General features: G+C 37.5%; 1 protein-coding gene across 2 annotated transcripts in view; it reads left to right on the forward strand.

Annotated features, from left to right (window-relative positions):
• Positions 1–24,785, forward strand: part of SLC2A13 (solute carrier family 2 member 13) — a 470,241-nt gene that overhangs the window by 104,215 nt on the left and 341,241 nt on the right. For both annotated transcript variants that reach the window (XM_081248366.1, XM_081248367.1), the window contains exon 3: positions 1,510–1,718. In XM_081248366.1, the coding sequence (XP_081104492.1) occupies positions 1,510–1,718 (209 nt within the window). The remainder of the gene's footprint in view (positions 1–1,509; positions 1,719–24,785) is intronic.

Consider the following 24,785-nt stretch of genomic DNA (forward strand, 5'->3'; position numbering starts at 1 on the left):
ATAAAGTTAAATATGCAGTCAAGTGAAATAGGTAAATAATTTATTATAATACAAGGTATAATGACACAAATAGAGGTTAAAAATGTTTTCTAGGTGAGCAGAGGAAGGAGTGATTAAGTATTGGTGTAATTATCAATACTTATGGATTAAAGTATAAAACATGTCTAATAAGATTTCCTTTAATATTGTAGGTAAGTGATTCATTTAGTCATTCATAAACACTTTGTTCACTTTCTAAATCTTAGTTAATTTTTCTGAGTGTATTTATAGCTACTGTTTGAGTAGGAGGTACTCTTAACACCCATGTAGCAATTGTGTTTTGTTTTTCTACTCTTTTTGGAAGTAAAATGAAATTGCCTGGAAAATAATAGACCTATTCACAAGATATGTGTCTTGCAAGACTGCTATACTTTTGGTTTAGCATGGCTTAAAAGTTAGAACAGCTTTGAAAAGTGTATTGAGTCAGGTGAATTCTCGTTGATTTATGAATACCAGTGAGTATGGGTTGTTTATGTAATCAGGACTGGCCTTCTGAGCTCTACCACCATAAATCCACCATGGAAAATATTCTGGGAACTTGGATCAGTAGAAAACATCCAGGTGTCCTAGATTCATAGAAGCCACCAATTTAAAGAGACCTTGAAGTTTATGTAATCTAACTCAGTTTGAAAAGATTGAGGACTAGAGGTATTAGGAGATTAGTCCAGTGGTCAGAATAATTTGGAGAGATCTTTGATATTGATATGCTCATATTGCTATTTTTGTTATTTCTCTGGTAGATTTAAAGTGCTATGCTTATTTGTTATTTAGAATTTTGTCAGTCATTAAGAATAGATATTTGAAGAAGATGACAACTTAAAACATTAGCAGCTTTTTCATATTTCTAGTCACTTTAATAATGATTATTAGCATCTGACTTCATATTTTTTCTGCTATTGGCTGCTATGTGCTTACCTAACTCTCCCTCCACCCCCCCATTTTTTGTTAAGTAAAGTGCTTTTTTGTCTAAAAAAAAACGATGCTTGATGGCAAAATGAAATCATAACTAATCATTTACAGAGAAGAAATAACTGTAAAGCAATAAATCTGGGCACTTATTTTAATGAAAAGTATATCTTTTAAACAGATATCAGAGTGTTTTGTCTTAGCCCCATTTTTATATTGTAAATTACAGAATTATATTAGTATTAGATAGGAATGGTGATTTTGGTGTTTTGCATGTTGTGTTTGGTTCAGAATGCCTATCCAAAATGATCGTGACTTTTGTCCATTTTTCATTGTAGTTTGTGGGAGAGATAAAGAAGAATCAGATTTTTTTCATTTTTCAATTTTTCACTACAATATAAAAATATCTTTTCTGGTGAAACACACATGCATATATGATAAAAAGAAAATAATTCTAATTTTTACCATTATGTGTTATTCCTAATGTGGTGAACACAAACCTTTATTCATACTCAATGCTAATAAGACCACATTTTACAACAATGTATTGATTTCTTATTGCAGGTACATGCTGGGACTTGCAGCAATTCCAGCAGTTATACAGTTTTTTGGCTTTCTCTTTTTACCTGAAAGCCCTCGATGGCTTATTCAGAAAGGACAGACTCAAAAGGCCCGTAGAATTTTATCTCAGATGCGTGGTAACCAGACCATTGATGAGGAGTATGATAGCATCAAAAACAACATTGAAGAAGAGGAAAAAGAGGTTGGCTCAGGTATGTGGATTTTATACATATATGAATTTTAAAACTACATAATAGTTTTACTTATAAATTATATTCTTTTAGTATTATTTAATGTCTCTAAATGATGAAGTGGTTTAATATGTATAACTAAACCAAAATAAATATATTTTAATTTTAAAAGCAATATAATAATGTTATAAAAGAATGAAGAAAACACTGCCATAATGCCACTGTCCTCAAATCATTACTATTTTTATTTTTGTAATTTCTTTGATTTTAAGTCAGATATACTTGACACAGTTGTCATTTTGAGTGTGGGGACATTTTTTGGGTATATGTATATTTTACATATAAATATTTAATATATAAATATAAGTATGTATTATTGACCTTCTATATTAAATAAAAATTCAGTTTGAACTATTGTCAAAATAAATCACTTTAGTAAAATTAAATACCTTGTTTACATGTGTTACATTAATTTCCATACTAATTTTTATAAAGACTAAGAATACCTTCATATACTAGTTATGGAACAATTTTTCATTTCCCTGTTTTCATTAAAATGTTTAATCGTCTAATCACAATTTAACCATGTCAGAAACCAAAAAAAGCATGGTTCTGGTTAATTTATGTTGATGAATTTATTTTCAGAGAAGAAATCATGTAGGGATTTAAAACTTCTCAGGCAAGATCTGTAGTCTTGACAGTCTGATTTGGGTAAGCGATTTGCCAGATGGGAATGATGGGAATAGGTAGACATTTTACAATTCCCTGCTGGATTCACATTCCCCAAAATTGTTTCATTTTCTCTCAATCTTCCTTCTGCCTCTACATTAATTGGTTGTTCAATGGAGATGCTTACTTATATTAGTCAAATTATTTTTCATACCTGAGAAAATGCCAAACACACACACAACCCTTTATTGATATATGTCATACACAAGTCTTGGAAAGTCTGTTCGCTCACTCTTACTATCTTTTGGTAGAGCTGAAGAAGCAATAGAATGAACACTCTGCAGAAACTGGTCACTGTGGTAGCCACACATGGTTTGACTTACATATACACAGTACATGATACTTACATACACAGTGTGATCTTATTACCTCCTTGCTCAGATGAAAGCCCCTAGATAATTGTGAGCCCACTCTAGGTGAAGGTCATTTTTGGCAAAAAGTTTCTGAGTATATACCATGTGCCTGGCATTGTCAGCATTTCCTATACTCTGCACATTAGTGCAAGTATTAAAGAGAATTTTGTTTTAACAAAATTAATTCACTTAGTGAGTTCAAGATTGTGTTAATTTTTAAAATACAATTTTAAGTGTCTATTTAAATTACAAATAACTTCTTTCATGCTTCTGTCTAAATTCCTCTCAGTAGCTGCTTGAATGAAATCTGAGATTGTTTCATATTGTAATCAGTAATGTAATGTAATTACATGTAATCAGTATACTTGAAACCCATGTGCTAATAATGTGTGAGTGGAAATCTTTTCAGAGTATTAGGTTATATTAAATACTACTTAGAACATAAGTTTTTATTACTTATGTTAAGGATAGAAACAACAACTTAATAAAAAACACCTCTTGTTTAGGAGTAGGGATACCACTGACTTTACTACAAAGCATTGAACATGTAGCTTCACTTTGACTACGTAAAAAGTTGTCTGACTGGTCTAGCCATGCAGTTGTTGATGATGCACGCTGTTTGAGTCTCATGACTATTTGGAATGTGTAACCAAATGGTTTTTTAGAAACTTGAGGTAGATAGGATTGCAGTTATTTGTGTCTGCTTTAGTTTTTATTAGACGTCTTTGGGAACTAAGTAGGGCACTATTTTACATATACCTATTGGATATAGATAAAATAGTTAGCTATTTACCTATTTCCTCATATTGCTTTATATGCACATTTGGCACAAGTCTTTTTAAAAAAATTATATACATAAAATTTATTTGTTATGCATTACACATTGATAGAAAAATTAAAGGCAGATATCACTTCAAAGACAAGGTGGCACCAATCTTAATACCATAATATTATCCACTGAATCCTAATTTGTCTTATGCTTGGGTAAATATTGTAAACTTTGTAACTAATAGGATTAATAATTTTTCCATTTCTGGATTTGTATTATTTGTGTACTGTCATCTTGCTTAATTTTAAAACTAATCTCATGTTCTTTTATAAAGGTAAAGAATTAATAGCATTATGGCATGAATGCACACAGACAGTTTTGCCGGGGTTACACAAGCACCAGTAATTTGGGGCTTAATTTTTGTGACTGATAAATTTGACCACAGTATAACATATTCTGCACAGTATGAATTTTATTGCATCGTTTACATGTCAGTTCAGTTGGAAAATAGAGAGTAGTGCTAGGACTTTTGTTATAAACCAGAAGGTCCTGCCCTCAGTCACTTTACATTTGAAAAGATAGGCTAGATGGACAATTACACATGAAGAAACAGCTAACTTTGAAATAACAAAAATGTTCTGGCTCAGAGAACAGTCAGCCATTGTGTTGGAGGGTTAGAGAGTGACTTGTGTTAATCTGTCCATGCATTCTGATGAGGTGAATTTTGAACCATGACTTCAAGCCCAGGAACTCTGAGTAGTGGAGGGCAGTTGCTTGGAGGGACGAACCTTGTCCTAGGCACCATAAAGTACTCAGCTATTCCAGGAGGGTAGAAAATAGTTGTTTAATACGACCACCTTTCCTTTTGGCAGAAATGTTTTATCATCAGACATGGTGGCTTAGTTACCTGCTACCTGTGAGCCAAATAGGTCTGATTCCAGATCAGTAAACGATGTCCTTCTCTCAGAGTTTCCAGTGGATTTGTGACTTGTGACTATTATGGTACTTGGTTATGTAACACTCCTCTATTTGTAGAATTTTTTTCCTTGGTTACTTGAGTTTAAATTTGACCTCTTTGAGGAAAATAGGCATAGCTGCTGAACTATGTATTAATTGTTTTGATGTGTGAAATGTCAGTGTATATGGGACTTATTTACTTCCTGTTTCAAAACATACTTTATGACTTTATGTAGTGAATATGGTGGCTTCTCTGACCAGGTCTGCAGGAGAAGTGAGGCTCATAGGCCATGCTGTGGAACAGGATTGGGTTATAATGGGATTTCATCTCTTCTTCTGCACATGACATAAAAGTCGACCTCTTTAGCATGTGATTTCTCCACTATAAGGGAAAAAAGGCAGTTTATGGGAAAAGAAGCAAACACTTTTCATTTGTGTTCAACACTGTTTATACATCCTGTAGGACTAATAAAGTGAGACTAGAAGAAACGACAGCTTGGTTGGGAAAGCTCTCGGAATTGGGAGACAGGGAAATGAAAGACTTGTCCTGGCTCCATTCCAAACTTGTAATCCTAAAAGGATTTTGGGGGGAGCACTGAACCTCAGTTTTCTATTAGGTTTGTAAGAAAAGAGAACCAGATTTTAACAGCTCCACAGTCTGACTTTTTAGTTTTAAAAGTCTGTGAGAAATGCCTGTTTTAAAATTTCTGAACACTGGAACTTCCCAGGTGGTCCAGTAGTAAAGAATACGCTTTCCAATGCAGGGGACGCAGGTTTGATCCCTGGTCAGGGAACTAACATCCCACATGCCGCAGGGCAGCTAAGCCCACACGACACAACTACTGAGCCCACGTGCCTCACCTAGAGAGCCCCCCGTGTGCTGCAAACTACAGAGCCCATGTGCTCTGGAGGCTGCGCGCCACAACTAGAGAGAAGCCCACGTGCCACAATGAAGATCCTGCATGCAATTAAGACCCGACACAGCCAAAAATAAAAAAATAAAATAAAATAAAATAAAATAAAAATTCTAAATATTATACAAGAGTCTTTCATTCTGAAATACTTATTGAGTGACACTCAATAAATGTGGGGATGTGGCAGTAAGTAGATAGACATGGTTCTGGCCCACTGGGAAGAGGCACACAACTGATAAATAAAAGAGTAAATAATTACCAGATAACTACAAATTGTGGTAATTGCTTTGAAGGAAACAAGCAGGATAATAACATATTTATAGAGGGACTGAAGAGGGGCTACTTTAGGTGGGATAATTAGGAAACGCTTCTCTGAAGAGGTGAGTTTGAATGGTGATAAAGAATCATCAATGTAGAGAACTAAAGGGAAGACTGTTCCAGGCAGAGGGAACAGCAAATGCAAAATTATACGTATTGTTAAGTTACCAGATTAATTTTCTTGTAACATTTTGATTATATATATACATGTACATGTACCAGAGTTTAAAGACATTTCAGTAATAACTAACTGTACATCTTTATTTATCCCAGGTTGTCAAGCCAAAGCTTGGGATTAGTAGAGACACAATTACTACTTTAAGAATTAAAAGCACATTTGAGTACAAAATAATATACCATTTCTAACATTTTGTTGCTTATCTCTTATGGTTTATCTTACTAGTTTATTTCATGTTGCATAGATGTGGAATAGAGTCATGACTCGTATGTACATGCGCACTTAGGCTACTTCCAAGTCTAGGCTATTGTTAATAATGCTACAGTGAACACAGGGGTGCATTTATCTTTTTGAATTAGTGTTTTGGTTTTCTTCGGGTAAATATCTGGAAGTGAAATTGCTGGATCATATGGTAGTTCTATTTTTAGGTTTTTAAGGAACCTCCATACTGTTTTCCACAGTGGCTGCACCAATTTACATGCCCACCAACAGTGTGGAAGTGTTCCCTTTTTTTCCACATCTTTGCCAACATTTGTTATTTGTGGTCTTTTTGATGATAGCCATTCTGATAGGTGTGAGGTGATACCTCACTGTGGTTTTGCTTTCCATTTTTCTGATGATTAGTGATGTTGAGCATCTTTTCATGTGCCTGTTGGTCATCTCTGTGTCTTCTTTGGAAAAGCGTCTATTCATGTCTTTGACCCATGTTTTAATTGGGTTGTTTGTTTTTTGATATTGAGTTGTATGAACTATTTATATTTTGGATATTAATCTCTTATTGGTCATATCATTTGCAAATATTTTCTCTCATTCTGTATGTTGTCTTTTCATTTTTTCAATGGTTTCCTTTGCGGTGCAAAAGCTTTTTAATAGGTCCCATTTGCCTAAGGTGACAGATCCAAAAAACGTTGCTTTGATTTATGTCAAAGAGTGTTCTATGCTTTCTTCTAGAAGTCTTATGGTTTCCAGTCTTATATTTAAGTCTTTAATCCATTTTGAGTTTATTTTATATATGGTTTGAGAAAATGTTCTAATTTTATTCTTTTACATGTAGCTGTCCAGTTTTCCCAGCACCACTTATTGAAGAGACTGTCTTTTCCTCATTGTGTGTTCTTGCCTCCTGTGTCATAGATTGACCATAAATATATGAGTTTATTTCTCTCTATTCTGTTCCATTGATCTATGTGTTTTTGGGCCAGTACCATACTGTTTTGATGACTTTGTAATATAGTCTGAAGTCAGGAAACATGATACCTCCAGCTCTGTTATTTTTCTCAAGATTGTTGTGGCTTTTCAGGGTCTTCGTGTTTCCATACAACTTTTAAAATTACTTCTTTTATTTCTGTGAAGTATGCCACTAGTAGTTTGATAGGGATTGCATTGACTCTGTAGATTGCCTTGGGTAGTATGGTCATTTTAACAATATTAATCTTCCTGTCCATCAACATGGTATAACTTTGCATCAGTTTGTGTCCTCTTCCATTTCTTTCACAGCGTTTTATAGTTTTCTGAGTACAGGTATTTTATTTCTGTAGTTAAATTTATTCCCTAGGTATTTTATAATTTTTGATGTGATGGTAAATGGGATTTTTAAAACATTTCTCTTTCTGATATTTTATTTTTAGTGTATAGAAATGCAACATATTTCTATATATTAAATTTGTATCCTGCTGTATTTAAACTTCACTGTATTAATTGATGAGCTCTAGTGCTTTTTCAGTGGTGGCTTTAGGATTTTCTACGTATAGTACCATGTCATCTGCAAACAGTGACAGTTTTACTTCTTCCTTTCAAATTTGGATTCCTTTTATTTCTTTTTTCTTGTCTGCTGTGGCTGGGACTTCCAATTCTATGGTGAATAAAAGTGGTGAGAGAGGGTATTCTTGTCTTCTTCCTGATCTTATAGGAATCCTTTCAAATTTCACTGCTGAGTATGATGTTAGCTGTGGGTTTTTCATATTTGGTTTTATCATGTTGAGCTATGTTCTCTCTATACCCACTTTGTGGAGAGTTTTTATCATAAACGGATGTTGAATTTTATCAAAAGATTTTTCTGCATCTATTGAGATAATCATATGATTTTTATTCTTCATTTTGTTAATGTGGTTTATCACATCAATTGATTTGTGGGTATTGAGCCATCTCTGGGATAAATCCCATCTTGATCATAGTGTATGATTCTTTTAATGTATTGCTGGATTTGGTTTGTTATTATTTTGTTGAGGACTTTTGCATCTATGTTCATCAGTGATGATAGCCTGTAATTGTTTTTCTTGTTTTTGATATTTCTGTCTGTTTTTGGTATCAGGGTGATGCTGGCCTCATAGAATGAGTTTTGAAGCATTCCTCCCTCTGCAATTTTTGGGAATAGTTCAAGAAGGATACATGTTAACTGTTCTCTAAATGTTTGGTAGAATTCACCTGTGAAGCCATCTGTTTTTGGACTTCTGTTTGTTGAGAGTTTTGATTATTGATTCAGTTTCATTAATGGTAATCAGTCTGTTCATATTTTCTATTTCTTTCTGGTTCAGTTTTGGGAGATTGTACATTTCTAGGTGTTTGTCCATTTCTTCTAGATTATTCATTTTATTGGCATATAATTGTTCATATGATCCTTTGTATTTCTGTGGTGTCGGTTGTAAGTATTCCTTTTTACATTTCTGATTTAATCGATTTGGGTCCTCTCTCTTTTTTTGGTTGGTCAGTCCAGCTTAAGGTTTATCAATTTTGTTTATCTTTTTAAAGAACCGGCTCTTCATCTCATTGGTCGCTTCTATTGTTTCTTTGGTTTCTATTTTATTTATTTCTACTCTAGCCTTTGATTTCTTTCCTTCTACTAACTTTGGGTTTTGTTTGTTCTTTTTCTAGTTCCTTAGGGTTAAGGTTAGGTTGTTCATTTGAAATTTTTCTCATTTCCTGAGGTTGGCTTGTATCACTATAAACTTCCGTCTTAGAACTGCTTCTCCTACATCCCGTAGATTTTGGATCATTGTGCTTTGTTTTCATTTGTCTACAGGTTTTTTTTTTTTTTCTCCTTTCATTTCTTTTTCCATCCCCTCACTTCAGTCTGTGTGTGTCTTAGATCTGAAGTGAGTCCATCGTAGATAGCATATATATGAGTTTGTTTTTGTATCCATTCAGCCACTCTATGTCCTTTCATGGGAGCATGTTGTCTATTTAAATTTAAAGTAATTATTGTTAGGTATGTACTTACTGCCTTTAAAAAAATTGTTTTGGAGTAGTTTTGTAGTTATTTTTTGTTTATTTCCTCTGCTTTTTTTCTGTGCCCTTGTGATTTAATGACTGTCTTTAGTGTTATGCTTTGATTCCTTTCTCTTTTTTGTTTGTATCTATTATAGGTTTCTGGTTTGTGGTTACCATGAGGTATATTTATAGCAATATATGTATTCATATATATATATATGATTATTTTAAGCTGCTGATCTCTTAATTTCAAATGCTATTTAATAATCCTGCATTTTATTCCCCTTTCCCAGGGTTACTTTTTTTGATGTCATATTTTACATATTTTTGTTTTGTGTATTCCTTAACTACTTATTGCAGATACAGATGATTTTACTAGTTTTGCCTTTTAACCTTTTTACTGACTTTGTACATGGTTGATTTACTACCTTTACTGTATTTTTGCCTTTACCAATGAGCTTTTTCTTTTAGTAATTTTCATGTTTCTGGTTGTGGCCTTTTCTTTTTTGCTTAGAGAAGTTCCTTGAACATTTCTCGTAAAGGAGTTATGGTGGTGCTGAACTCTTAGCTTTTGCTTATCTGTAAACCTTTTGATCTCTCCATCAAATCTGAATGAAAGCCTTCCTGGGTAGGTATTCTTCTACTTTTTTTTTTTTTTTTTTTTTTTTTTTTTTTGTGGTACATGGGCCTCTCACTGTTGTGGCCTCTCCTGCTGTGGAGCACAGGCTCTGGACGCGCAGGCTCAACAGCCATGGCTCACGGGCCCAGCCACTCCACGGCATGTGGGATCTTCCCGGGCCGGGGCATGAACCTGCGTCCCCTGCATCAGCAGGCGGACTCTCAACCACTGCGCCACCAGGGAAGCCCCCCGGGTAGGTATTCTTTGATATAGGTTTTTCCCTTTCATCACTTTAAATATATTGTGACACTCCCTTCTGGCCTGCAGTGTTTGCAATGAAAAGTCAGCTGATAGCCCTGAGGGTCCCAAGTCTAGTGTCTGTGCACTGATGTGTGGTCCTCGGTCCTAGGCCCTCTGGTGGACATGGCCATGTCCAGGAGTGGCTATGGGCTCAAGGGGTCTTAACGCAGCCTTCCTGCTTTTGGGGGGCTGTTTCCCCTCCAGGCTAGTTGCTTGGCCTGAGGCGTCCCTGTATAGGTGCTTATAGCATAGTGGGCAGGGCCAGGTCCCTAGGCTGATAAGCTAGAGGGAGGGCTTGCTAGCACCACTGTCCATGTGGTAGAACAAGCTCCGCAAAATGGATACTGCCAGTGTCTGTGTCCCCAAGGTGAGCTCCAGTTGCCTCCTGCTTCTTCTGGAGATTCTCCAAGATCAGCCTGCATCTGACCCAGGGTCCTTTAAAATTACTGTTTCTGCCATAGGTCTCTGAGCATGTGGTGTGTGTGCCCTTTAATAGTTGAGTCTACGTTCCACAGCCCCCTGGCTCTCCTGAATGTAAGCCCTACTGGCCTTCAAAGCCAAATATCCTGGGGGCTTGTTTTCCCAGTGAGGGACCCTCTGCAATTGTAATTATCCTCCCATTTGTGGGTCACCCACCCGGAAGTGTGGGTCTTGACTATACCTCTGCCTCTCCTATCCATCTCATTGTGGTTTCTTCTTTATATCTTTAGTTGTATAATTTTTTTTTCTGGTAGGTTCTGGTCTTTCTCATCAATAGTTGCTCTGTAAATGGTTGTAATTTTGGTGTGCCCGTGAGATGAGGTGAGCTTAGGGTCTTCCTACTCCACCATTATGGACCAGATCTCTTCATTTTTTTTTGTTTTTTTAAATGGAGGTATAATTGACATATAACTTTATATTAGTTTCAGGTGTACAGCATAATGATTTGATATATGTACATACTGTGAAGTGATCACCACAATAAGTTTACTTAACATCCATCACCACACATAATAAAAAACTTTTTTTTCTTAACTTTTTCAATTTCTTATCCAGCACCAGAGAACACGTATTTTTCTAAGGTGGTGTCAAAGGAGAGTGAAGGCTGTTGCTGACATGCTTAGCAGAAGAACCCCTTAGGCAGGGCTCAGGGAAAGTATGAAATAAGGCACCATCTCTGCCACTCCCTTCTGGGCTCTGCAGTGGGGGATTAAGGCAGGATCATTGGAGGGAAAGTGTAAACAAAGAAAGCTTTTTCTCCCTAGAGAAATATCTAGGTGTTGATGTTAGAACCATTACAGAAAGACCAGGGAAAGTGTTTTGGGAGCATGGAGTTGTCAGGGCAGCTTCAGTGCAACAACAGATTGATAAAGGGAGCCAGGCAAGGGGGAGACTGAGTCCAGACCTCCGGTGGCAGGGGCAGCCTCCTGCAAATCTGTTCATCTGTTTACAGCACATGGTCATTCTCAAGAATTTAAAACTGTATATGGACTTTCTTTTAAGGAAAAAGCTTTTTTGTGTGTCCTGTCTATCTATCTATCTATCTATCTATCTATCTATCTATCTATCTATCTATCATCTGTCTATCTATATACACACACACACACACATATATATATACACACACACACACATATATATATATATATATATATATATATTTTACAGTTAATATTGCCTAGGTCACCTAAACCACAGATACTTCCAAAATTGATTTATTTCATGTAAAAGTGTCACTGAGAAAGCTGGCCCGACCCTTTGGGCACTAAAATCTTAATATTTAGGTATATGTGAGAAGTAGCAGCCTAGAGGCACTAACTAATGCTTTAAACTGAAATTAGATCCAGGCCTACTGGTTGCTAGTCACTATTGTAGTGCATTCAGGGTTACCTATGCAGTGTATAATCTTTGCAGAAACATTTACATCAAGAAGATTTACATTGTTTAATTGTATCAACAAATCAACTCAGTAATCTGGGAGAAGGTTGGCTCTGTGTTTTCCCTTTGTTGGGTAGTTTAATCTCTAGCCTGGAAAGGAAGAATATTGTAGGGTAGAAAATTTATTCAAGACCCTCCTGTGAGTTCGTTTTTTAAAACCTGGTTTGATTTACCTCTAGCTCTTTGGGGGTCACATCTATGGTGTACAGGAAAGAACAGCTGCACCTCTCTCTTTTTTCCCTCCAGTAATTTTACAATTAGGTCATCAAGACTCATATCCTTATAAGTCAGTTTCTTTTCCTGTGAACTGATATTGTTTGTGGTCATTACAACAAATCATGTTCTGCAGAGAGGTCAGAAAGTGTAGATATATATCAGCGATTTTGATAGAAGTCCTTACAAAAGTTTCTTTAGAAATCGAATTCCAGCCTAATGACATTGCAGTGGAATGCTCATTGCAGGTGACATCTGCTGCACTTAGAGCAAAGTGTCATTTTTCCTAATATTTCTGGTAGTTTTGCTTATATTTTCTTCGTGTGATAGTACAGTGCTTTCTGACCCAAAGTAATTGCATGTATGCTATTTACTGGGTGAACTTGAAATAGATATTAACAAATTGTTTCTCAGCAAGATGACAACCAATTTTCCACATGTAGGCCAAGAAAGCATATCTATATCTAATATTCTAGAGGTTGTCGCAAAATTGCCCAAATGGTCAATGTGTGAGGTTGTTATACATATCTCCTATGGTAAAGGGTAGATTAAAATAAAAGATCAAGTAAAAATCTGCTTTAATTTTCTCTCCTTGTGTTAACAAGCTGTAAGCTGAAGGATTATTAAAACAATATATAATTCTATTGTCCTTTTTTTAAAAAATTTTGATGGCTGTGTCAGGTATTAGTTGTCACACACGGGATCTTCGTTGCAGTGTGTGGGCTCCTCTCTAGTTGTGGCGTGCGGGTTTTCTCTTCTCTAGTTGTGGCGTGTGGGCTCCAGAGAGCATGGGCTCTGTAGTTTGTGGCATGCAGCCTCTCTCATTGAGGTGCCCGAGCTCAGTAGGTGTGGTGCACAGGCTTAGTTGCCCCGTGGCATGTGGGATCTTAGTTCCCCAACCAGGGATTGAATCTGCATCCCCTACATTGGAAGGTGAATTCTGTATCACTGGACCACCAGGGACGTTCCTCAGATTTTAGTTAAACTTACATTTTTAGGCATCATGACTTATTTAAAAGAACCTCTATTTAATTCAACATGGCTTTAAATAAAGGTTGCTTTGGATTTTCTAAACTCCAGAGAATTTTTAAAATCATAAGCAGAATTAGAGTAGTTCTTAGACAAAGAGATAAGGAATGGCATAGAGAAGATTTTCCACTCGGCAAATCACAGGAGAAGCAAGTACTTTTCATATTACCTATAGCCTTTCAAGCCATCTTCACTGATTTGTATTGAAAATGCAGATTGTCTTAGGAAGTTGATAGGTAGTACTTGATGGTTCATCCTTCTACTTTCTTGCTACAATGTACCTAAATCCATATTTCATAAAAAAAACCATGCTAAAGGAGTTTCGATTGTGTCAAATTTTTCCTTTTTACTCCTATACATTGTGAAGTTTTTCTGTATTTAATACAAATAGGAGGAGAAAACCCAACAAAGTACACTTCAAAAGGAATATAGTTATTGAGTTGCTGCTTTAGGGTAGTTCATTTCCAACTTAACACTAAACCCATCATTCAGCACAAGTGATAGTCTGGTTTGTAAATAAAACTCTGGTCTGGAGTTTTTTTCCTTGAGCAAAGACAAGCTGTTGTGCCCTTTAAAGGTCACCTAGTGTGTGGAGAAGCTTAGAGGAATATTCTGAAGAAAACCCAATTATCTCCATCTCAAAGGGGAAGGCACATGGCCACTCTTGAATGTTGGGACTTTTTAGTGATAACAGGAAAGTTCCATTGATGGGCTCTAGAATCACAATATTAATAACCATGTCGTGTGGTATCTGAAGAACCTTACCTATTAACAAATATCAGAAGAGATCTTCTCGAATGTTTCTCAAAGATCGAAGAATTACTCTTAATTTTTTCTATCGCTTTATTTTTTTTAACATCTTTATTGGAGTATAATTGCTTTATAATGGTATGTTAGTTTCTGCTTTATAACAAAGTGAATCAGCTATACATATATCCCCATACCTCCTCCCTCTTGCGTCTCCCTCCCAGCCTCCCTATCCCACCCCTTTAGTAGTCACAAAGCATCGAGCTGATCTGCCTGTGCTATGTGGCTGCTTCTCACTAGCTATCTATAACACTTGGTAGTGTATATATGTCCATGCCACTCTCTCACTTCGTCTCAGCTTACCCTTCCCCCACCCTGCGTCCTCAAGTCCATTCTCTACATCTGCATCTTTATTCCTGTACTGCCACTACGTTCTTCAGAACAATTTTTTTGCCTTTTTTTTAGATTCCAAATACGTGTGTTAGCATACGGTATTGGTTTTTCTCTTTCTGACTTCACTCTGTAGGACAGACTCTGTGTCCATCCACGTCACTACAAATAACTCAATTTCATTCCTTTTTATGGTTGAGTAATATTTCATTGTATATATGTGCCACATCGTCTTTATCCATTCATCTGTCGATGGACACTTACGTTGCTTCCATGTCCTGACTATCGTAAATAGAGCTGCAATGAACACTGTGGTACGTGACCCTTTTTGAATTATGGTTTTCTTAGGGCATATGCCCGGTAGTGGGATTGCTGGGTCATATGGTAGTTCTATTTTTAGTTTTTTAAGGAACCTCTATGCTGTTCTCCATAGTGGATATATCAATTTACATTCCCACCAACAGGGTAAGAGGGTTCCCTTTTCCCCACACCCTCTCCAGCATTTATTGCTTGTAGATTTTTTGATGATAGCCGTTCTAACTGGTGTGAGGGGATACCTCCTTGTAGTTTTGATTTGCATTTCTCTAATGATTAGTGATGTTGAGCATCCTTTCATGTGTATGTTGGCAATCTGTATATCTTCTTTGGAGAAATGCCTGTTTAGGTCTTCTGCCCTTTTTTGGATTGGGTTGTTTGTTTTTTTGATATTGAGCTGCATGAGCTGCTTGTAAATTTTGGATATTAATCCTTGGTTAGTTGATTCATTTGCAAATATTTTCTCCCATTTCAAGCGTTGTCTTTTCGTCTTGTTTACGGTTTCCTTTGCTGTGAAAAGCTTTTAAGTTTCATTAGGTCCCATTTGTTTATTATTGTTTTTATTTCCATTTCTAAGGGGGTGGGTCAAAAAGGATCTTGCTGTGATTTATGACATAGAGTTTTCTGCCTATGTTTTTCTCTAAGAGTTTTTTTTCTTTTTTTTTCTTTTTTTAAAATTTTTTTTTATTAGTTTCTGCTTTATAACAAAGTGAATCAGTCATACATATACATCTGTTCCCACATCCCTTCCCTCATGCATCTCCCTCCCTCCCACCCTCCCCATCCCACCCCTCCAGGCGGTCACAAAGCACCGAGCTGATCTCCCTGTGCTCTGCGGCTGCTTCCCACTATCTATCTACCTTACGTTTGGTAGTGTATTTATGTCCATGCCTCTCTTTCGCTTTGTCACAACTTACCCTTCCCCCTCCCCATATCCTCAAGTCCATTCTCAAGTAGGTCTGTGTCTTTATTCCTGTTTTACCCCTAGGTTCTTCATGACATTTTTGTTTTAATTCCATATATATGTGTTAGCATACGGTATTTGTCTTTCTCATTCTGACTTACTTCACTCTGTATGACAGACTCTAGGTCTATCCACCTCATTACAAATAGCTCAGTTTCATTTCTTTTTATGGTTCTCTAAGAGTTTTATAGTGTCTGGCCTTACATTTAGGTCTTTAATCCATTTTGAGTTTATTTTTGTTTATTGTGTTAGGCAGTGTTCTACTTTCATTCTTTTACATGTAGCTGTCCAGTTTACCCAGCACCACTTATTAAAGACACTTTCTTTTCTCCACTGTATATTCTTGCCTCCTTTATTAAAAATAAGGTGACCATATGTGCATGAGTTTCTCTCAGGGCTTTCTATCCTGTTCCATTGGTCTTTATTTCTGTTTTTGTGCTAGTACCAGACTGTCTTGATTACTGTAACTTTGTAGTATAGTCTGAAGTCAGGGAGCCTGATTGCTCTGGCTCCATTTTTCTTTCTCGAGATTGCTCTGGCTTTTCAGGGTCTTTTGTGTTTCCATACAAACTGTGATTTTTTTTGTTATAGTTCTGTGAAAATGCCATTGGTAGTTTAATGGAGATTGCATTGAATCTATAGATTGCTTTGGGTAGTAGAGTCATTTTCACAATGTTGATTCTTCCAATCCAAGAACATGGTATATCTCTCCATCTATTTGGATCATCTTTCATTTGTTTCACCAGTGTCTTATAGTTTTCTGCATACAGGTCTTTTGTCCCCTTAGGTAGGTTTATTCCTAGGTGTTTTATTCTTTTTGTTGCAATGGTGAATGAGAGTGTTTCCTTAATTTCTCTTTCATATTTTTCATCATTAGTGTACAGGAACGCAAGAGATTTCTGTGCATTCACTTTGTATCCTACTACTTTACCAAATTCATTGATTAGCTATAGTAGTTTTCTGGTAGCATCTTTAGGATTTTCTATGTATAGTATCATGTCATCTGCAAACAGTGACAGCTTTACTTCTTCTTTTCCAATTTGGATTCCTTTTATTTCTTTTTCTTCTCTGATTGCTACGGCTAAAACTTCTAAAACTATGTTGTATAGTAGTGGTGAGAGGGGGCATCCTTGTCTTGTTCCTGATTTTAGTGGAAATGGTTTCAGTTTTTCACCATTGAGAATGATGTTGGCTGTGGGTTTGTCATATATGGCCTTTATTATGTTGAGGTAAGTTCCCTCTATGCCTACTTTTTGCAGGGTTTTTATCATAAATGGGTGTTGAATACTGTCGAAAGCTTTTTCTGCATCTACTGAGATGATCATATGGTTTTTCGCCTTCAGTCTGTTAATATGGTTTATCACATTGATTGATTTCTGTATACTGAAGAATCCTTGCATCCCTGGGATAAACCCCACTTGATCATGGTGTATGATCCTTTTAATGTGCTGTTGGATTCTGTTTGCTAGTATTTTGTTGAGGATTTTTGCATCTATGTTCATCAGTGATATTGGCCTGTAGTTTTCTTTCTTTTTGGCTTCTTTGTCTGGTTTTGGCATCTGGGTGATGGTGTCCTCGTAGAATGAGTTTGGGAGTATTCCTCCGTCTGCTATATTTTGGAAGAGTTTGAGAAGGATAGGTGTTTAATATTCTCTAAATGTATGTTAGAATTCGCCTGTGAAGCCACCTGGTCCTGGGCTTTTGTTTGTTGCAAGAGTTTTTTGTTGTTGTTGTTGTTGTTGTTATTTATTTATTTTTTGTGGTATGCGGGCCTCTCACCGTTGCGGCGTCTCCCTTGCGGAGCGCAGCCTCCGGACATGCAGGCTCAGCGGCCATGGCTCATGGGCCCGGCCGCTCCGTGGCATGTGGGATCTTCCCGGACCGGGGCACGAACCTGTGTCGCCTGCATCGGCAGGCAGAGTCTCAACCACTGCACCACCAAGGAAGCCCATGTTGGAAGATTTTAATCACAGTTTCAATTTCAGTGCTTGTGATTGTGCTGCTCATATTTTCTGTTTCTTCCTGGTTCAGTCTCGGAAGGTTGTGCTTTTCTAAGAATTTGTCGATTTCTTCCAGGTTGTCCATTTTATTGGCATGTAGTTGCTTGTAGTAATCTCTCATGATCCTTTGCATATCTGCATTGTGAGTTGTTGCTTCTCCTTTTTCATTTCTAATTCTGTTGATTTGAGTCTTCTCCCTTTTTTCTTGATGAGCCTGGCTAATGGTTTATCAATTTTGTTTATCTTCTCAATGATCCAAGTTTTAGTTTTATTGGTCTTTGCTACTGTTTCCTTCATTTCTTTTTCATTTATTTCTGATCTGACCTTTATGATTTCTTTGCTTCTGCTAACTTTGGGGTTTTTTGTTCTTCTTTCTCTAATTGCTTTAGGTGTAAGGTTAATTTGTTTATTTGAGATGCTTCTTGTTTCTTGAGGTAGGATTGTATTGCTATAAACTTGCCTCATAGAACTGCTTTTGCTGCATCCCATAGGTTTTGGGTCGTCGTGTTTTCATTGACATTTGTTTCTAGGTATGTACTGATTTCTTCAGTGATGTCTTGGTTATTTAGTAGCGTATTGTTTAGCCTCCATGTGTTTGTTTTTTTACAGATTTTTTTCCCCATAATTGACATGTAATCTCATAGCATTGTGGCTGGAAAAGATACTTGATATGATTTCAATTTTCTTAAATTTACCAAGGCTTGATTTGTCACCCAAGATATGATCTATCCTGGAGAATGTTCCATGAGAATTTGAGAAGAAAGTGTATTCTGTTGTTTTGGGATAGAATGTCCTATAAATATTAATTAAGTCCATCTTGTTTAATGTATTATTTAAAGCTTGCGTTTCCTTATTTATTTTCATTTTGGATGATATATCCTTTGGTGAAAGTATGGTATAAAAGTCCCCTACTATTATTGTGTTACTGTCAGTTTCCCATTTTATGGCTGTTAGCATTTGCCTTATGTGTTGAGGTGCTCCTATGTTGGGTGCATAAATATTTACAATTGTTATATCTTCTTCTTGGATTGATCCCTTGATCATTATGTAGTGTCCTTCTTTGTCTCTTGTGATAGTCTTTATTTTAAAGTCTATTTTGTCTGATATGAGAATTGCTACTCCAGCTTCCTTGTGATTTCCATTTGCATGGAATATCCTTTTCCATCCCCTCACTTTCAGTCTGTATGTGTCCCTAGGTCTGAAGTGGGTCTCCTGTAGACAGCATATATACGGGTCTTGTTTTTGTATCTATTCAGCCAGTCTGTGTCTTTTGGTTGGAGCATTTAATCCATTTACGTTTAAGGTAGTTATAGATATGTATGTTCTTATTACTGTTTTCTTAATTGTTTTGGGTTTTTATTGTAAGTCTTTTCCTTCTCTTGTATTTCCTGCCTAGAGAAGTTCCTTTAGCATTTGTTGTAAAGGTGGTTTGGTGGTGCTGAATTCTCTTAGGTTTTGCTTGCTGTAAAGGTTTTAATTTCTCCGTTGAATCTTAATGAGGTCCTTGCTGGTTAGAGTAATCTTGGTTGTAGGTTTTTCCCTTTCATCACTTTAAATATGTCCTACCCCTCCATTCTGGCTTGCAGAGTTTCTGCTGAAAGATTAGCTGTTAACCTTATGGGGATTCCCTTCTATGGTATTTGTTGGTTTTCCCTTGCTGCTTCTAGTATGTTTTCTTTGTATTTAATTTTTCATAGTTTCCTTAATATCTCTCTTGGCATGTTTCTCCTTGGATTTATACTGTATGGGAGTCTTTGCGTGTCCTGGACTTGATTGACTATTTCCTTTCCCATATTAGGGAAGTTTTCAACTATAATCTCTTCAAATATTTTCTCACTCCCTTTCTTTTTCTCTTCTTCTTCTGAGACTCCTATAATTCAAGTGTTGGTGCATTTAATGTTGTCCCCGAGGTCTCTGAGACTGTCCTCAATTCTCTTCTTGATTTTTTCTTTATTCTGCTCTGCAATAGTTATTTCTACTATTTTATCTTCCTGGTCACTTATCCGTTCTTCTACCTCAGCTATTCTGCTATCGTTTCCTTCTAGAGAGTTTTTTATTTCATTTATTGTGTTGTTCATTTTTATTGTTTGTTTGCTGTTCAGTTCTTCTATGTCCTTGTTAAACGTTTCTTGTGTTTTCTCCATTCTATTTCCAAGATTTTTTATCATCTTACTATCATTACTCTGAATTCTTTTTCTGGTAGCCTGCCTATTTCCTGTTCATTTGTTTAGTCTGGTGGGATTTTGCCTTGCTCCTTCATCTGTTGTGTGTTCGTCTTCTCATTTTGCTTAAGTTATTGTGTTTGGGTCTACTTTTCACTGGTTGCATGTTCGTACTTCCCATTGTTTTTGGTGTCCGCCCCCAGTGGCTAAGGTTTGTTCAATGGGTTGTGTTGGCTTTTTGGTGTAGGGTAGTGGTGCCTGTGTTCTGTTGGATGAGGCTGGATCTTATCTTTCTGTTGGGCAGGACCGTGTCTGGTGGTGTGTTTTGGGGTGTCTGTGACCTTATGATTTTAGGCAGCCTCTCTGCTAATCGGTGGGGTTATGTTCCTGTCTTGCTAGTTGGTTGGCACGGGGTGTCCAGCACTGTACCTTGCTGTTTGTTGAGTGGTATTCGGTCTTAGCATTGAGATGGAGATCTCTGGGAGAGCTTTCACCATTTGATGTTATGTGGAGCCGTGAGGTCTCTGTCAGACCAATGTCTTGAACTTGGCTCTCCCACCTCAGAGGCACAGGCCTGACACCCGGCCGGAGTACCAAGACCCTGTCAGCCACATGGTTAGAAGAAAAGGGCAAGAAAAAGAAAGAAAGAAAGAAAGAAAAATAAATAAATAAATTAGTTATTAAAATAAGAAATAAAAAATTATTAAAAAGTAATAAAAAAAAGAAAAGAAAGAAAGAAGAGAGCAACCAAACCAAAAAACCAATCCACCTATGATAACAAGTGGTAAAAACTATACTAAAAAAAAAAAAAAAAAAAAACAGACAGAATCCGAGGCCAAATGGTAAAAGCAAAGCTATACAGACAAAATCATACAAAGAAGTATACACATACACACTCAGAAAAAGAGACAAAGGAAAAAAATATATGTCTATATATTTTTAAAAAAAGGAAGGAGCTACCAAATCAATAAACAAATCTACCAGTGATAATTAAATCTAAATACTAAACTAAGATAAACATAAATCCAGAAACAAATTAGATGAAGAAAGCAAACCCCAAGTCTACAGTTGCTCCCAAAGTCCACCGCTTCAGTTTTGGGATGATTTGTTGTCTATTCAGGTATTCCAGAGATGCAGGGTACAAGTTGATTGTGGAGATTTAATCACTGCTCCTGAGGCTGCTGGGAGAAAGTTCCCTTTCTCTTCTTTGTTCGCACAGCTCCTGGGGTTCAGCTTTGGATTTGGCCCCGCCTCTGCATATAGGTCGCCTGAGGGCATCTGTTCCTGTCCTGTCTGGATGGGGTTAAAGGAACAGCTGATTAGGGGGCTCTGGCTCTCTCAGGCTGGTGGGAGGGAGCGGTATGAAATGCGGGCGAGACTGCAGTGGAAGAGGCTGGCGTGATGTTGCAAGAGCCTGAGGTACACTGTGTGTTCTCCTGGAGAAGTTGTCCCTTGATCACAGGACCCTGTCAGTAGTGGGCTACACAGGCTCCCAGGATGGCAGGTGTGGATGGTGACTTGTGCTTGCACACAGGCTTCTTGGTGGCTACAGCAGCAGCCTTAGCATTTCATGCCTGTGTCTGGGGTCCGTGCTGATAGCCGTGGCTCACGCCCATCTCTGGAGCTTATTTAGGCAGTTTTCTGAATCCCCTTTCCTTGCGTACCCCGAAACAATGCTCTCTTGCCTCTTAGGCAGTTCCAGACTTTCTCCTGGAATCCCTCCCGGCTAGCTGGGGCGCACTAGCCCCCTTCAGGCGGTGTTCACGCAGCTAACCCCAGTCCTCTTATTGGGATCCGACCTCAGAAGCCCGAGCCTCAACTCCCAGCCCCCGCCTTCCCCAGCAGGTGAGCAGACAAGCCTCTGAGGCTGGTGAGTGCTGGTCGGCACCAATCCTCTGTGCGGGAATCTCTCAGCTTTGCCCTCTGCACCCCTGTTACTGTGCTCTCCTCTGTGGCTCCAAAGCTTCCGTCCCGCCAGCCCCTGTCTCCGCCAGTGAAGGGGCTTCCTAGTGTTTGGAAACCTTTCCTCCTTCACAGCTCCCTCCCACTGGTGCAGGTCCTGTCCTTATTCTTTTGTGTCTGTCCTCTCTTTTTTCTGTTGCCCTACCCAGGTACATGGGGAGTTTCTTGCCTGTTGGGAAGGCTGAGGTCTTCTGCCAGCGTTCAGTAGGTGTTCTGTAGGAGTAGTTCCACATGTAGATGTATTTTGATGTATTTGTGGAGAGGACGGTGATCTCCACGTCTTACTCCTCCGCTATCTTGAAGGTCCCCTTTTTCTAACGTTTTAAAGTCAGTTTGTATTGGTAGATAGAGTAGGCAAATAACATTAATTTTCTCCTCCTATTACCACTGTACATCAAGCCCTGCAAACCCTTTGGTTTACCCAGTGAGAGTGATTTTTAATCAGTTAACTTTAACGAATTTAACTAATTAAAGTATTGAATTTAACAAATTATTTAATTTTTAATCTTAGTGAACACTTACCACAGGTGTTTACATTTCAGTTAACTTACTTATCAGCGTCTATATTGCTTGAAATGTAGTAGCCTTTGATAAGGAGATGTGTGCTTGGCAGGATAGACTGAGGAGAAAAATACTAGGTTTATGAAGCTACATCAATAATAAATTGATGTAGAATTGTCTCACATTTTTCGTATAGTTTTTTCCTCCCTGAATTTTTCAAGATATTTCTTTGAAAATGATTCCCACTGCACATCTTAGAATAAACGTCTTAGAATAAACCTTCAAAATACTTTTTTAAAAAAGATAGAGGCCAATAAATGTTCTTTTCTAGGGGTTGGAGGAGACCCAGAGACTCTTTTTTTTTTTTTTTTTTTTTTTGTTTGGCTGCGTTGGGTCTTCATTGCTGTGCGTGGGCTTTCTCTAATTGCGGCGAGTGGGGGCTGCTGTTCGTTGCAGTGTGCAGGCTTCTCATTGTGGTGGCTTCTCTTGTTATGGAGCACAGGCTCTAGACACGCGGGCTTTAGTAGTTTTAGCAGGTGGGCTCAGTAGTTGTGGCTCGCGGCCTCTAGAGCGCAGGCTCAGTAGTTGTGGCACACAGGCTTATTTGCTCCACGGCATGTGGGATCTTCCCAGACCAGGGCTCGAACCCATGTCCCCTGCATTGGCAGGCAGATTCTTAACTACTGCACCACCAGGGAAGTCTGAGACTCAGAGACTTTTAAAGCCAGCTTTGCATAAAAGCAAAGACCTTTTATACTGCTGTCTTATTCATATTTAAATAATAATAGTGTGAAAATGACAGTAGCAATAACTATTTACTGAATGCCTAGTTCTGTAAATGTTTCATGTGTGCACACACACACACACATTCTCTCTGATTCTTAAAACAACCCTAAAAATTAGACATTATCATCCATATTATACTGAATAAATGAACAGCTGTCAAAGTCAAACATCTAGGAAATGAAAGAGGCAGGATCTGAGCCGCACGCCACCACCTCTCAAGCCTTTCTTTATTCCACTTGGCCAACTGTGCATGTCATGCCACTTCTGTGCTATGCAGTTTGGATGTAGATGCTGAAAAAATAAATTAGACTTAGTCCTTGCTCTTAAGAAGCTTAGAACTTTTAAAATTTCCTTAAGAATGTCTTCCTTTTCTAAAAGAAAGAAAACAAAACAACCTGAAAATATATAAACAAGACAACCCACAGAGTCAATTGGCAAATTAATTTAATTCACTTGCTTTCACCTTGAGAGCATATTTCCCATCAGTTCCCTCTTCTCCACTCTTGATGTCATTGCCTGTGTTGGGTTTCTTCTGTTCATCTTCTCTGCTTGGGTAATAGGTAACAATGGCTTCCACTGGTCTTCTTGCTTCTGGCATCTCCCCCTCTTCATTCACTTTCCCAAAGGCCTCCAAGGGTTGTCCCAACACACAGACAACATCATGTCCCTTTCCTTCTCAGAAAAACATTTCTTAACTTGTTATTAAATTTTCTTTAAAATATACTTTCAGTTTTCCTTTCCAGTTTGTTTCACTAGAGCCGCCCCCCTTGACTGAGAGCCTCCTGATTCTCAGGGCAGGGAGTTGATGACTAGGTTGGAGGTGGGGTAGAGTGGGACATACCCTGAGATGGTCTGGGTGGAGTTCCCGAGCTTCACTATTTAATCCAGCCAGTGCATTATGCAAAGAAAATGTAAATATTGTCTCACAAAAAGAATATATTAAATTTGAGGACTAGTAACATAGTACGGATTTTCTATGCTGAGAAGACCTTTTGATACTACTCTCCATTAGCAAATTTAACGTGATTCATCATTCAGTTTACTTTTGTGAACTTTTTTTGAAAAAGTCTAATATAGAAGACTTAGGTGTTTCTTTCTGCTTAGTCCAGTAGATGCTAATATTGTTTTTATTGGGTTGTACAAGAGTAGAAAGTCTACAAATTAAGTAAAATCATGTTTCATCTGAAAGAAATTTTAAAAAGGTACTAATAGGGATATTTTAATTGTGCTTTTAATGTAAGAGGCTTGGGGCTGTTCTCATTGTTGGTAGAATGATTTTTATTTTGATGCCTTATTCCAGGAGTCCCAAACTTTTTCTGTAAGGGCCAGATAGTTAATACTTGGCTTTGTGCCCACATGGTCTCTGTTGGAACTACTCAGCCTGATGTTGCAACATGAATGCAGCCAGAGACAGTCTGTGAAGGAATGAGTGTGGCTTGTGCCAATAAAACACAAAAGCTTATTATTTTGTACCTGTTATATTTTATTATTTACAAAACTAGGATGCTGACCAAATTTGGCCTATGGGTAATGGTTTGCTGACCCCTTCTTAATCAGTCATTAAAAATGTCTTATTTTATCAGTTGCCTCAGTTTTTACTCTTACGACTATTTTAAATTAGGGACTCTACTTTAAAAATGTGCATTGAAACCTCTTCAACATAATATTCACTAGTGGCTGTGTCTCCTTTGCTTTCTATGCAGGTGGTGAAGTTGTGTGAGAGTGTGTCTGTGTGTAAGCGTACACGTGGTGCATAGTCAC

This window comes from Mesoplodon bidens (genome assembly GCF_964165515.1).
Source record: "Mesoplodon bidens genome assembly, chromosome: 11".
In the NCBI taxonomy this organism is placed as follows: domain Eukaryota; kingdom Metazoa; phylum Chordata; class Mammalia; order Artiodactyla; family Ziphiidae; genus Mesoplodon; species Mesoplodon bidens.